The 12,163-nt window shown below is 43.6% G+C and overlaps 1 protein-coding gene across 1 annotated transcript; it reads right to left on the bottom strand.

Moving 5' to 3' along the window:
- Nucleotides 1–324: 324 nt before the first annotated feature.
- Nucleotides 325–4,852, bottom strand: ZBTB43 (zinc finger and BTB domain containing 43). Its single transcript, XM_082492663.1, has 2 exons — nt 4,763–4,852; nt 325–1,790 (listed from the first exon to the last, which is right to left on the bottom strand). The coding sequence occupies exon 2, from the start codon at nt 1,765–1,767 to the stop codon at nt 373–375; it is 1,395 nt and encodes a 464-aa protein (XP_082348789.1). The 5' UTR covers nt 1,768–1,790; nt 4,763–4,852; the 3' UTR covers nt 325–372.
- Between the last annotated feature and the right edge of the window lie 7,311 nt (nt 4,853–12,163).

Here is a 12,163-nt window from a genome sequence, read left to right as displayed (position 1 = left end):
TAGGGCTACTTGGAATACCTGCTTTGTGTAAGTATTTGCAGGATTTGGGTCAATTTAGAGCTGGGTTTTACTGTGAATTTAGAATACTTAGAAATAACAACAGGGCTTCTAAATACTGCTGTGATTACAATCAATGTCACAAAGACCATACAGACTTCATTTTGCAAGCACCTTTCAGACCATTTGCACTTCACACATCAAACACCTGGAGTAATACTGTGGAAAATGAAATAAACGTTTGGTCAGCTTACACCAGCATAATGATTAAAACTTGGGGAGTTTTTTGAGAATTTACAATAGCAAGTACCAGACATTATTTGCATAATTAGTTTATTTTGCTTACTCTACTAAACAAATGTAAGCACTAATGTCTCAGTTCATCTCAGTAGTACTCTGCTCTGTTTTAGAAGCTTGATATGACTTGGTACAAGAGGTCACATGCCGATGAAAACTGTCCCGCCACATAAATCTTTTCCCACAGATGTTACACTCATACGGTTTTATGCCTGTGTGAATTTTCATATGGCCTACAAGATGGTGTTTCATTTTGAATTTCTTACCACAGACACCACAGCCATAAGGTCGAAGACCAAGGTGCATACTCATATGCCGATCTCTCTGACTTTTGTGTGTGAAGCTTTTACCACACTGACAAGGATACAGCTTATCAGCATGCGAGAATCCAGTGAGGGATGTTTCTTCTTTAATTCCCGTAGCCATTTCAATGCCTTCGCCATAGCCTGCTGCCATCATAAGGTCCTGTCTGTGAGCACTTAAATTTCCATCTGCCCTTTCACCAGAAAATTCTTCCATAGAAGAGCCATAGAAGTCAACTTGTTCATCATAATTACTTTCATCTGCCTGTTCATCAAATTCTGCTTCCATCTTTTTGTCACCTATATGAAAGTCTTCAACACCTGAAGACTGGATTGGATGATCTGCCTGAATGGCATTCATGGATTCAGAAACTTGGTGTTCATCATAGGGATTATCAACACCTTCACAGTCTTGTTCAAATCTTTCTGGTTTCACATGGATCCACCGCTTGTGAGACATTATGCTGGGTTTGCTGTACATAGGTCTAGTATACTGATACTCCGCACTATCACTAGTTCCTTCTTCACCATCCTGACTTGTCATTCCAGTGCTAAGTCTATCGTGTTCTGTTGAAGAATTACTGGGAAGATACTCATGTTCTGTCAGTTGACATGACAGTTCATCTTTAGAGCTCTCTTCTTCATTTTCACCATCCCTTAGTTCCTGGACTTTGTGGAATTCCGTCTGTCCTCCAGAGCCAAGTTCAAAGTTTTCAACAAGGCCATTGTAACTACTACTGCTCGGGGACTGATGATCACTGCCGTGGTTCATTTTCTGACAGAGAACTGTTGGATTCCCCTCTAGCACTTCAGTGCATTTATCCACTACATGCCACATCTGAAGGAAGCTTGCTGCTGTCAAATAACTAACAATTTCTGGAGCAGGCATTACCAGCCGGCCTGTATAGGTAGACAGAAGAATGTTTTCAAATACTCTGGGATTCATCACATCAGGCAGGACTATTCGCCTGCTGTTTTTTAGGAGAACCTGATCACAGAAGTAAGGTGAACTAGCTGCAAGAACAGCCTTATGGGCTCTGAAGAGGTGGCCCTGAACTACAATGGACACATCACATAACTGTCCTTGCTGGCGTTGCTGGTTTAACTTCTGCAAAATGGTGCTAGAAAAATCTGGAAATTCCACTCGAAAAGAGCTTGACCCAGACTCCATTTCATTACAAATTTAGTGTTGTGCTGCAAGAAAAAAAAAAAAAAAAAAAAAAGTCAGAACACCTGCTTAGTAAAGTATTGCTCTTTCAATTTCCTTCTACAATTTCTATATTTTCTTTAACAAGTAACACTTGAGCAGACTTATATGGAACTCAACCCAACATTTTTTGGAACTTATGTCACTGCTGTACTTCTATTTCTCCTACCCCACCTCATTTCTCTCTTTTCTGAAAGTTGTACTGAGGCTACAAATGGCTGTGCCAGCACATTTTGTTGTGTTTATTCTATCCAAGAGAACTCACCAACTATAGCAGGAGCTACGAACAGCACGTTACCCAGTTGAGATAGATTAAGCATTTAAAGCATAAGTTTAGGATAACAAAAATAGATATTTGATGAAATTATAGCACTAGAGTTCTCACTCCAAGATGTCCCAGAGTTTATAACAGCACATGAAAGATTCCGTGTTTCAACTGCCAACAAAATCATCTCATCGATGCCCCAATAAATACTGACTGTACTCTTATGAAATATTCCACTTTAAATGAAGTTTTCAAAAGCCAACATACTGATTCACACAATGACAAAGGCAGCACAGATAGAAGAATAGTGAGAATGAGGCTTATGACTCTTGTAGTGATATTTCCCCATCGCTCTATTAATCGAGAGGCAGAATAGCAACATCTTGTACAGCTGCAGGACTACAATCCAACCTTTTAATTCTGAGCTTTTTCAGATGTTACTATAACATTCCTTACTTTAAGGAAAACCTTACAGAATTCAAGATGTTAATTAGGAAGGTGACACCTCTGCTGTACAGAATTTTTTCTTCATACACCTTGCATATTTGTAACAATGCAACAATTATAGGCTAGAAGCTCAGTTAAGAGCTCAGATTTTAATATTTGTATTCCCACGATTCAGAAGTCTTATTCCAAAGTTAACAGTCTTTTAAGCTACTGCTTATTTAAGCTACTGTATTACTATACAATTCTTTAAAATGTCTACTTTAAATTTGAAATTGAATTTGAGATATATTTGCACATTATTATGATTACAAATAATGACAGAAATTTAAATGCAACTACAAAAGACCAAGATTAACTGCCAGAATCAGTTAAACTTGTGCAACTTTTCAATTTGATAACGTGTAAACTGAATACAAAGGAATTCCAGAAGAGCCATGGAGTAGCAAGCAGTTTTCCTCTGTCAAGTTCTGGTTTTCGTAAGTGGGAAAGTGCCACAGTTTTAACAGATGGGGCTGCACACCTGAGAGAGAATACTTAGTAAATTAGCAGGTAGTGTATACATACAGAATTTAAAGCACTTTGTTAATAGGGTGCAAAATCAGAATTTGCATTACAAACAATTGGAGGACTCTGAAGTTAAGGTACTTCTATGGAAATATGGAGTTGACAAAATATAATTATGAATCCTTGCTACAGAAAGCCTGTACAATAACGACAGTACTTTCCATACAGTTACATAACCACCGATAGGAAACTGTTCGTTTGGCACACTGTGTTAAAATGCTGGCACGTTGGCACAAACGTATGACTGTTAAGTGCAGGAAAAGCAGCAGTGTTTGCTTAAAAACGCAGACCCCACAGGAGTGATTATGTAAATCACTCAATGTTTAATCAGCAGCTCATGATTACATAATCCCGTACCATCCTGATCTGTTCTCCACCAACTCATATTCTTGACAACTCTTCCCCCACTGCCCCAAAACCTCAGTGCTCCATCTCCAAAGTTTCAGAGCTAGGAAAAGATGACAAGCATATGGAGCATTGGTGAACACCGATTATTCACTGTTATCTTCCATAAAGGTGGCTAGGGTTTCCATAGAGAAAAGAGCACAGAAGTCAGAAAGCCTCCAAGACTTTTCAATAAATACAAGGCCAAACTCCTTGTAAACATTGAAACCAGCATCTTTTAAAAGGATTTTTGTCACAGTTCTGCAAATTTCCTTCTAATTTTTCACTAGAAGCACAGTATCAATCTCACTCTTATAGAGAGTCAGTTTCTTTCTCTGAAGAAAACCTACTGGGAAGATTAACTTGTTATTTATGAAAATCATTTGTAACCATAAGTAATCACAGCAACATAATCAGATTTTTTTTTTTTAATGCAGATGCAGTTCTTTACCTCCCTTCAGAATATTCTCAGATTTAAGACTCTCTTTTTCAATACTTACCTACAAAAAAAGACAAGCTTTCAGGATACATTCAACCCAAGCTTAGAGACATGTCTATAGACCTTACAAAATTACTGCTAGTCTCAACTGCCATCTTTCAGCTAGGGCTCAGCATGCCACCACAAAAACAATTCCAGGCGAGAGCAGACTTTCATATATTTTAAATTCTCATGAAGACCAAAGCCATCGAAACATAAGTTAAAACATTTTCTATTAGTAAAACCATACACGTCAAGAAAACTTTGTTTTTTCCAGAGGTCTCCCTTTCTCCCTTTACAATCCATTCTGCTTCTGCATTTTCTTTATCCCAGCTATAACAATGTCTTCCTAGTTTAATTAATAAATTACTCTCCATGTTGCAACACTGAGCAAAACACACAAGGCACATATTGCTTAAAACCAAAATTACTTGAAAAAGTGCTAGTAGTTAACTACTTCAGTTCTCCGTGCACAGAGCTTCTGAAGAAATTGATCTCTGACATTAGCCTCAGCAGCCCCCCACAACGTCACCGTGGGGCCCGTGACACCACGGCCGCGGCCCGACCAGATCCCGCTGCCGGCCCCCTCCCGCCGACCGGCTCTGCCTGGACCCGAGCCCGGAGCGGACTGCGCCCAGCACCCGCCTCCCGCGGCTCCTTGGCCCGCCGGGGGGAGCCGGGAAGCGGCGTGGGAGCCCCCAGGAGCGGCAGAGACGGGAAAGGCCTCACTGGCCGCCCCGCCCCGCCCCAGAGCGGGGCCACGGAACCAAGGCCCCGCTGCAGTGCGGCCTCCCGCGGGCGGTGAGCGGGCAGCGTCTCACCTGCGGGCTTCAGAGTCTCTCGCATACCGGAATGCGACCCCGGCCTCAGCGCTCCGTGCGACCGGCACTGCCTCCGCACCTCAGCCCGCCCGACACCGGAAGCAGCCCCCTCACTTCCTGTGGCGAGCTTCCGCATCCCGATCACATGACGGCACGGGGACTGACCTTCCGAGCGGCCCCGGAGGGGGCGGGCCGGGGGCGTAGTCCGGGGGCGGGGCTCTTCCCCGGCTCTTCCCCGGCTCCGCCTCCTCCCCGCCCCCCCCGCCGCTGCCCGTTTGTGTTGCCAGAAACCGCAATAAAAGGGGAGAAAAAGCGCCGGTCCTTGGGAACGTTCGCGCTGCCTGACTGTTCCTGGCACCCCCTGGAGGGGGAATAAACGATAATTTCTATTCTTTACAGTGGCGTGACGTCCGCGACCGGTGCGTGAGTGCGGGAGGGGCTTTTTGAGCGCCCGCCTGACCGCCCCGGGGAGGGGCAGCCCGCCGGGGGGCAGCGGGGCGGTCACGGCCCCGGGTCGGCCCCGCCGTGCCCGCATCGGCTTCGCAGGCGTGAAGCTGAACTGACATTTGGCGGTAGCAACGAGAGAGAGCGTCATCGTTTCATCAAAATTTCTCAGTTGTTGAAAAATGTTGTTACATGGCTGAGACTAACATACGCACTGTAGTTTCTGATGAAAAATATGGAAAGCATTAACTCTTTAACGAGCACCAGGTCTCTAAAACAGGTTGTTTGTGTTGCACGAGAAAAGAGGCACAACCCAACGAGCCGCCAAAAGCAGGTTCTCTACACATCTCACAGAACAAACGCCATCTAATGTCTTGAAAAGGACCAAAGGAGACACATTTTGGAGCAGAACAATAATCTTTGCCCGTCCACCTTCCCTTTTTTTTTTTTTTCCCTTGGCAGGTGAATGTGCTTTGCAGGAAAGGGTAACAAATTATAATATGCAACTCTGTAGGAATTTACCCACAAGAAAATTTTATGTTTAAGTCTATCAGACCTGATAAGATGCATCCTGGGTCCTGAGGGAACTGGCAGATGAAGTTGCCAAGCCACTATCCATTATATTTGAGAAGTCGTGGCAGTCCAGAAAAGATCCTGACGACTGGAAAAGGGGAAATTTCACACCCATTTTTAAAAAGGAAGACACGGGGAAATGCAGGCCGGTCAGTCTCACCTCTGTGCCTGACAAGATCCTGGAGCAGATCCTTCAATCCTTCACATTCTTCAAATCTGGCGCTCTGGATTAACATGGCATTTGCCTTTCTGATTTCCTGATGATCTCGAATCAGAATCATTCAGCACGAGGTGAATGGATAGCAAGCTCAGCTCCAAGTTTTTCTGTGTAAAATAGAGTAATGTTACTCTATATACACTGGAGGTGCCATTTACATATTGGCAGAGGAGAAATATATTTTTTGGCCTGCCCTCAATCTGCTAGTATGTGTGAGATACATAATGACAGACAGATGTGATGCATCCTGGTAAAGTGCCTCCCTTTTCAAGTTTTTCCTTCCTTTCTAAACTATTTCAATGCGAGATTTAAATCAATATTATTTGTAGAATTCTGTTAAAGATGAAATAGTTGGATTAAGGGAACAGTTGGTTCAGGAACTGCTCCTGAAGTACTGTGTGTTGTTGCTCTACTGGCCACGAGAATGAAGCCTGAGAGCAGAGTCAGGCTTCGCCTCTGCAGCAAGGCAGGCAGTGGCTGTGAAAGTGGTCTCAAAGGGCTGCAGGGGCGGCTGTTCCGCTCATTCTGAAGGCGCTTGTGGGCAAAACTGGCAGGTGCCCTGCATTATTTCGCAAGGTTAAGGATTCTGCCCAGTAGGTAGATTGAGAAGAGAAAGTGCCTGTGAGTTCGAAGGCAAGATAGGAGGCATTCAGGAGTCAAGCCGCAAGGAGAGGAGTGATGGCACATTTTGTGGGTGCCAGATGTACAGGTGCCTGTGCTGTACCAGCAGCATCACGAGTGTATGTAAGAGGCGTAAGGAAGAGGCGTTGCATTCTTTGCCCTGGGACAGCATTCTCAGACTCTGTGAACAAGCTGTCAACACTCTTATTGGCGATATCAGTTTAAAGATGCGTTTGTTTTTGCATCTTCGGAAAATTGGGGTTTGAACCAATATTGGGTGTGTAACTAAGTGCTATATTGGGAAAACAGTGACTCAAAGCAATAGATTGGTCAAGAATGTAACTTATGCTGTCGGTTTCAGCAAATGTTCATCTCAGAGCTTTAAAAAGTAGGGGGAAGCAGATACACGTAGCTTTATTCCAAGTAGCAGGATGAAGGAAAAGTACTCTCACGCATGATGAAGGAGAAGCTCTAATTTAACTCAGAATGGAACCTTTCATTTGATTTTTAATGGACTTTTCTCTTTTCTTCCTTTTTTAACGGAAATTCAAATGCAAATGTGCTTTCTAAGATCATTCTCCAAACTTAACATATAAGGAAGAACAGATACCTTCCTTTTGGAGTCTTTGAGCAAAGTTTGTGTATGACGATTGAAAAAATACAAAGGGCAATAACTCTGTCCTTCAACAGTACTGCTGGTTTTGCCTGGGTATTAAGGTATAGTATATACACTTAGATAAGCATTGTTCTATCTATACTGTCAGAATGGAGAGGTTGATTTAGTGATCAAAAGCCAGAATATATTAAGCTAGAATTTAGAGAATACCTGTACAGCGTGCTGCGTATAATTTCTCATATTACCCGGAGTGTATCTACTGAATCCTGGATGAAAACTGGCCTTAATGACAACGATTGAGGGGGGCTCAGTTTCTGCAGTTCACGTCTAGCTGCACTTACTTCAGAAAGCAAATTTAATGCAAAATCGAGCACAGGAAAATAAAGAAGTAGCAGGAAAGTTGCCAGCATCACATGTAGTATACTGAAGAGATGCATTTGCCACTCGGGGATTGTGATAATGCATAAGTGCTTGAAAGATGACTTTCTTTTTATGGTTTGATTTGGGAGTTGATGTATTTTCTACTATAAGCAGTCAATAAGAATAATATTGTCACCACAAAATTTCCCTGAAGAGTCCTCCTTTTTCTTTGTTCCACTGACGCTCTCCGTTCCAGTGTTTCCGACGCTGCTGCAGGCACTACCGGGAGGGGACCATCAGAGAGCAGTACTCGATCCCCCTGTCCTGGTGGGGCTCTGCCTGCTCACTGCCCCTGGCCACGCAACGAACACACATACGGACTTTTCAAAATTAAGACGAGATTCCACAAGAACGATTTGTAGCGTAAAACCAGACCAAAGACTTACTTTGAACTCTCCAAACAAACCTGTGGCCTTCATGATAGCGTTATTGCGCCAGCATATTAAGGGAATCCATAACTCTATAGCTAGTTGTTCTATTTCTATCAGGAATCAAGCCTCCAAACAAAAACTTAGTACAGTTTTGGACAGTATCTTAAGACAGTAAGAGAAGCAACCGAATACCAGGCATTTTGGGGAAAGTAAACTACTGAAACTTTGTGACTCTTGCTCTAAAAGAAAGAAAGGGAGTTTGAATATAGCATTTTCTTGCAGCTGTTAAGGGTGCAGCAAAAGACTTGTCTTGCTTCTCTGTAGGCAACTGGTGAGCTAAGCAAGGCTAGTGCAACTTTATTTGTGTTTCAGAGCTTTCTCATTCAGTACGACTTTATTAGAAAGCAAACGTGACAGAGTCTTCTTTACAAGTCAAAATCCAGCAAAACAATTTTCAGTCTTGGAGGTATCTGGCCTAAGCAGTGACTCTCTACGTTTGTGCTGTTCAGATTCTCCGAGTTTACCTGGCAATAATGATGATTTTAATCTTAGCTGCACACGCAGTACCTGGTGTTCCTTACGAAATGGTCTTCGAGGATAAGAAATTGCAATTACGTGCGTCTGTAAAGCTGTGTGTCACGGAGCCGAATTTGTTGACGTTTGTGCTGCCGGCTTCCAAATACCCCTCAGGCGGTGCCGTTCCGGGAGCTTAGAGCGGGGGCGGCCGGGGGTTTGGGGCAGGACCGCCGTCCCCCGCGCTGCTGCCGGAGCCCGTCCGCTCCGCCGCTGGCGGCCGCGGTCACGCGCACCCCGCGGCGCGGGCGGGGCCAGCAGGGGGCGCCCCAGCGCCGCCCCCCGCGGCAGCCGCGAGCGCGCCGGGTTCCCTCGGGGCGGAGCTCCCCAGAATCGGTGTTCGTTATGTTTTTAACTATGAGTCTTCTTTTAAAGAAAGCAGACGGTGATGTTTGTATCCGAGTCCATGGCAAAGGCTCCAACGGGCTCCGGCCCCCGCTGGCACGCGCCGGTCGGCGGGGGAAAGCGGGTGGGCGGAGCGCCGCGGGGGGTCCCGCGCTCCCAGCCCGAGGGGACCCATCTCCCCCCCGTTTGCATCGTCACAGCCCCAAACCGGAAACCGACTGTACCGTTAAGGCCGAGAAGCACCGGCGGCCGTGGGCACGGGCCGGAGCTCCGCAGCATCGCGCCCCCGGCGTCGCTCACGGGTTGGGGGGGTCTCGTCCCCGACTCCTTAAAACTCCCCCCAGACCAAACCAGGAGAGGTTTCCTTTGCCTTGGCTCGAGGAGAAACATGTTAAAACACAGAAGGGAAGACAGCGGGAGCGCGCTGTTCCACAGCCACTAAATGAGTTCTTTGAGAGGGAAACCATACCCATTTTATCAAGTACTATATCTGAACAAAATTCGGTCTGTGCATGTATTTTCAAATCTAATAGTGCACATTCACAGAGTTTAAGCCCATGTCCTTCCTACATTAATAGGAACCCTAATAATAAGAACTTTAATACAAACATGAGAAAAGGGAAAGCCAATATTTAATACAACATAATTAGCTAGTTGTCCTTTGTAGTCATTATCAGAACACGTTAGCAAATTAAGAAAGATATAAGAATGATAAGCAGCAGGCCAAGGAAGTTTTGAATGAGGAAAGACCTATTTTCTGATGAAATTTGAAAAGGAAACAGTGACTGCTGCTGCTGCAGAAGAAGAGCCTCTAACGCGATGGCAGGGTAGGGGAGGGAGAAAGCCTCAATACTGAAGATGGACAGATGAAAATGGGGACAAGTGAAACAAGGTATAGGAGAGACCCTGGAACATTTGTGTTAGAAGCCTGGTTGAAAAAAATTCTCAGAGGAACATTGTACAGTGCCATTGTACAGTGTTTTGGAAAACTGTTGAACTTACAGATGAGCACAGAATATATCAAAAATAGCTTAGGATCAAATCAGATAAACTGAGCTGTCTCAACACAAAGTATAAAATCCCTACATTGAAATTTGAAACCTAAATAGGAAAAATCTAGCACCAGGACTGTACTACTCACTGGGTGATTAGGATGGTAACAGTGAAGGCGACATGCTGATGGAAATTTGGCTGAGAGGAGCAGGAAACAATTAGTGATTCCTCCTACCACCACGTAGATTGAGTAAATGACACCTTAGGATATGACACCATTGCTAAGCTTTGCTAAGTTTGTCTACTGCTTTGTGGAGCAGACAGCTTGTATTCCGCTAGAGATGCGCCTCTCGACTCAGTAATGAGCAGTGTATGAGACCGGGGTGAGAATATTATTGTCAAAGAGACAGTTTGTAACGCAGACCAAAATGTATTTGTGTTTCACGTTTTTGCAGGAACTTTAAAGCCAAAAAATACTGTAACAGGAGGATTTTTTTTTTTTTTAATAATATATAAACTCCCCCCAAATCCTTGTTAAAATGAAACTAAAATTGACTCTCAAAAGGGCAAAATGTTTCCAGGTGGCATGAATGTTATTAAAGATGCCCTATTGGACCAGAAGAAAGCTATCAGGGCTGCACAGTAGACTAAAGGAGGCTGTCAGTAAAGACATAATTTCATAAAGTTGAAGTAATGTCTAAATGGCGAAAATAGAAAAGACCATAAACTCAGGTCAATTTGATCTCAAAGTACAAGAAGACAGGTCAAAATAAAAGACATTGAGGAAAGAAGGTGCAATAAACCCTTTTTCAACACACTAGGAGCAGGAAGGCTAATAGATTTTGCAGTGTCAATGAATGATCAAGAGCATGCAGAGCATTAGATTAATTTTTTCCATCCACATTTTTTTTCTGCAGATCAGCGAGGTTTACACATTAAACTCATGTTTTATAAGGGATGTTTAGAAATAGACAGCAGGCAAATACAAGATCCTCACTATGTCAGACCTTCATAGTTAGCCTTATCTAACACTAAAATCTTAGAAATTGCTCAAAAATGAGTTCTTGGATCAGAGTTAAACGCTGAAGAGTTACCAGCTACATGGACATTTTTCCTAACTTGGCACTGAAATGACTAAAGACACAAGGGCAAGGCTAGGATGCTGTGATCTTACCACTGGACTTTGAGTTTTATTGCCACTTGTCTAACACAAGGTTGGCCCATGGGGACTCTTAGAGTCCCCTTCCAATTTATGTGGGATTTACAGTATTTCTAAAAATCAGAACATAAATATGAAGAAGCCTTAAAAGCCTGTAAGTTTATACAGGGTGTCGATTCAGATGATACCCATGTATCATGCCTGTCCCCCACCATTTTTTTTTTTTTTTTAATTTTTGGAGCACACAGCTGACAATTGCTGGGTCTGTACTGCTCCCTGATGCTGGTGGGCCATCTCGTGGACCGAATCTTCATGCTAACAGCAGAGGGAAAATTCCCATGAAGAAAGCAGGCCCTGGTGTGATTAGAAAAGGGTTCTTCCACCTTTGACAGGCTATCAAGCTACTGGTAACATTTAAAATGGCTTTTAATTGAAGCTTCCTATCTTTCCCTGTAATCTCTTCTGAAAGTTGTCTGTTATTTGCTCTGCTGTTTGCTTGACCAAAAAATCTTTCTGATTAAACTAATGGGGATGATTATCTCAAGACGTCAAGTTTTATGGTTTTGCCGGACAGGTAGTGAATCAGCTTCTCTGCACCAAATACCAGATGTTGGCTGCAGATGCCAACACTTTCAGCTCTTAGTCAAAGACAAGAAGAAAAAGAGTTGTTTGTCAGAAAGTCTTTTGTATGTGCTTGTGTACCAAGCAGTGCCAGGTGGTATTTTGCTGCTCACGCTATCCATCAAGAATTCTTTTGATATGATTTGCTTTCAGTCAAGATGACAGAAGCAAAATCTTCTTTCCTGATTTACAAGCAGAAAACAATTTGTTAAGGAGCAAGTTTATGCCACCTTCCATATTTCTTTTTAGATGACAAAAGAACTGTAGCTGAGAGATGAAATGGCAAACAGCTAACTGAAGCCAATGTTTTGGCCTGTGTAGAGGACACTGCAATCCCACAGTTAGGAGTGCGAAGCGTTGCAAATAGTGGATAATGATGCATAGAGCAAATGTGAAGGGAACTCACAACAGAAAAGAACTCGGCCCAACCTTCAGCAGCACAAAGAGC

Source organism: Vanellus vanellus (assembly GCF_965231255.1).
Source record: "Vanellus vanellus genome assembly, chromosome: 18".
NCBI lineage: Eukaryota > Metazoa > Chordata > Aves > Charadriiformes > Charadriidae > Vanellus > Vanellus vanellus.
This window is presented reverse-complemented; position numbering and strand designations above follow the sequence as displayed.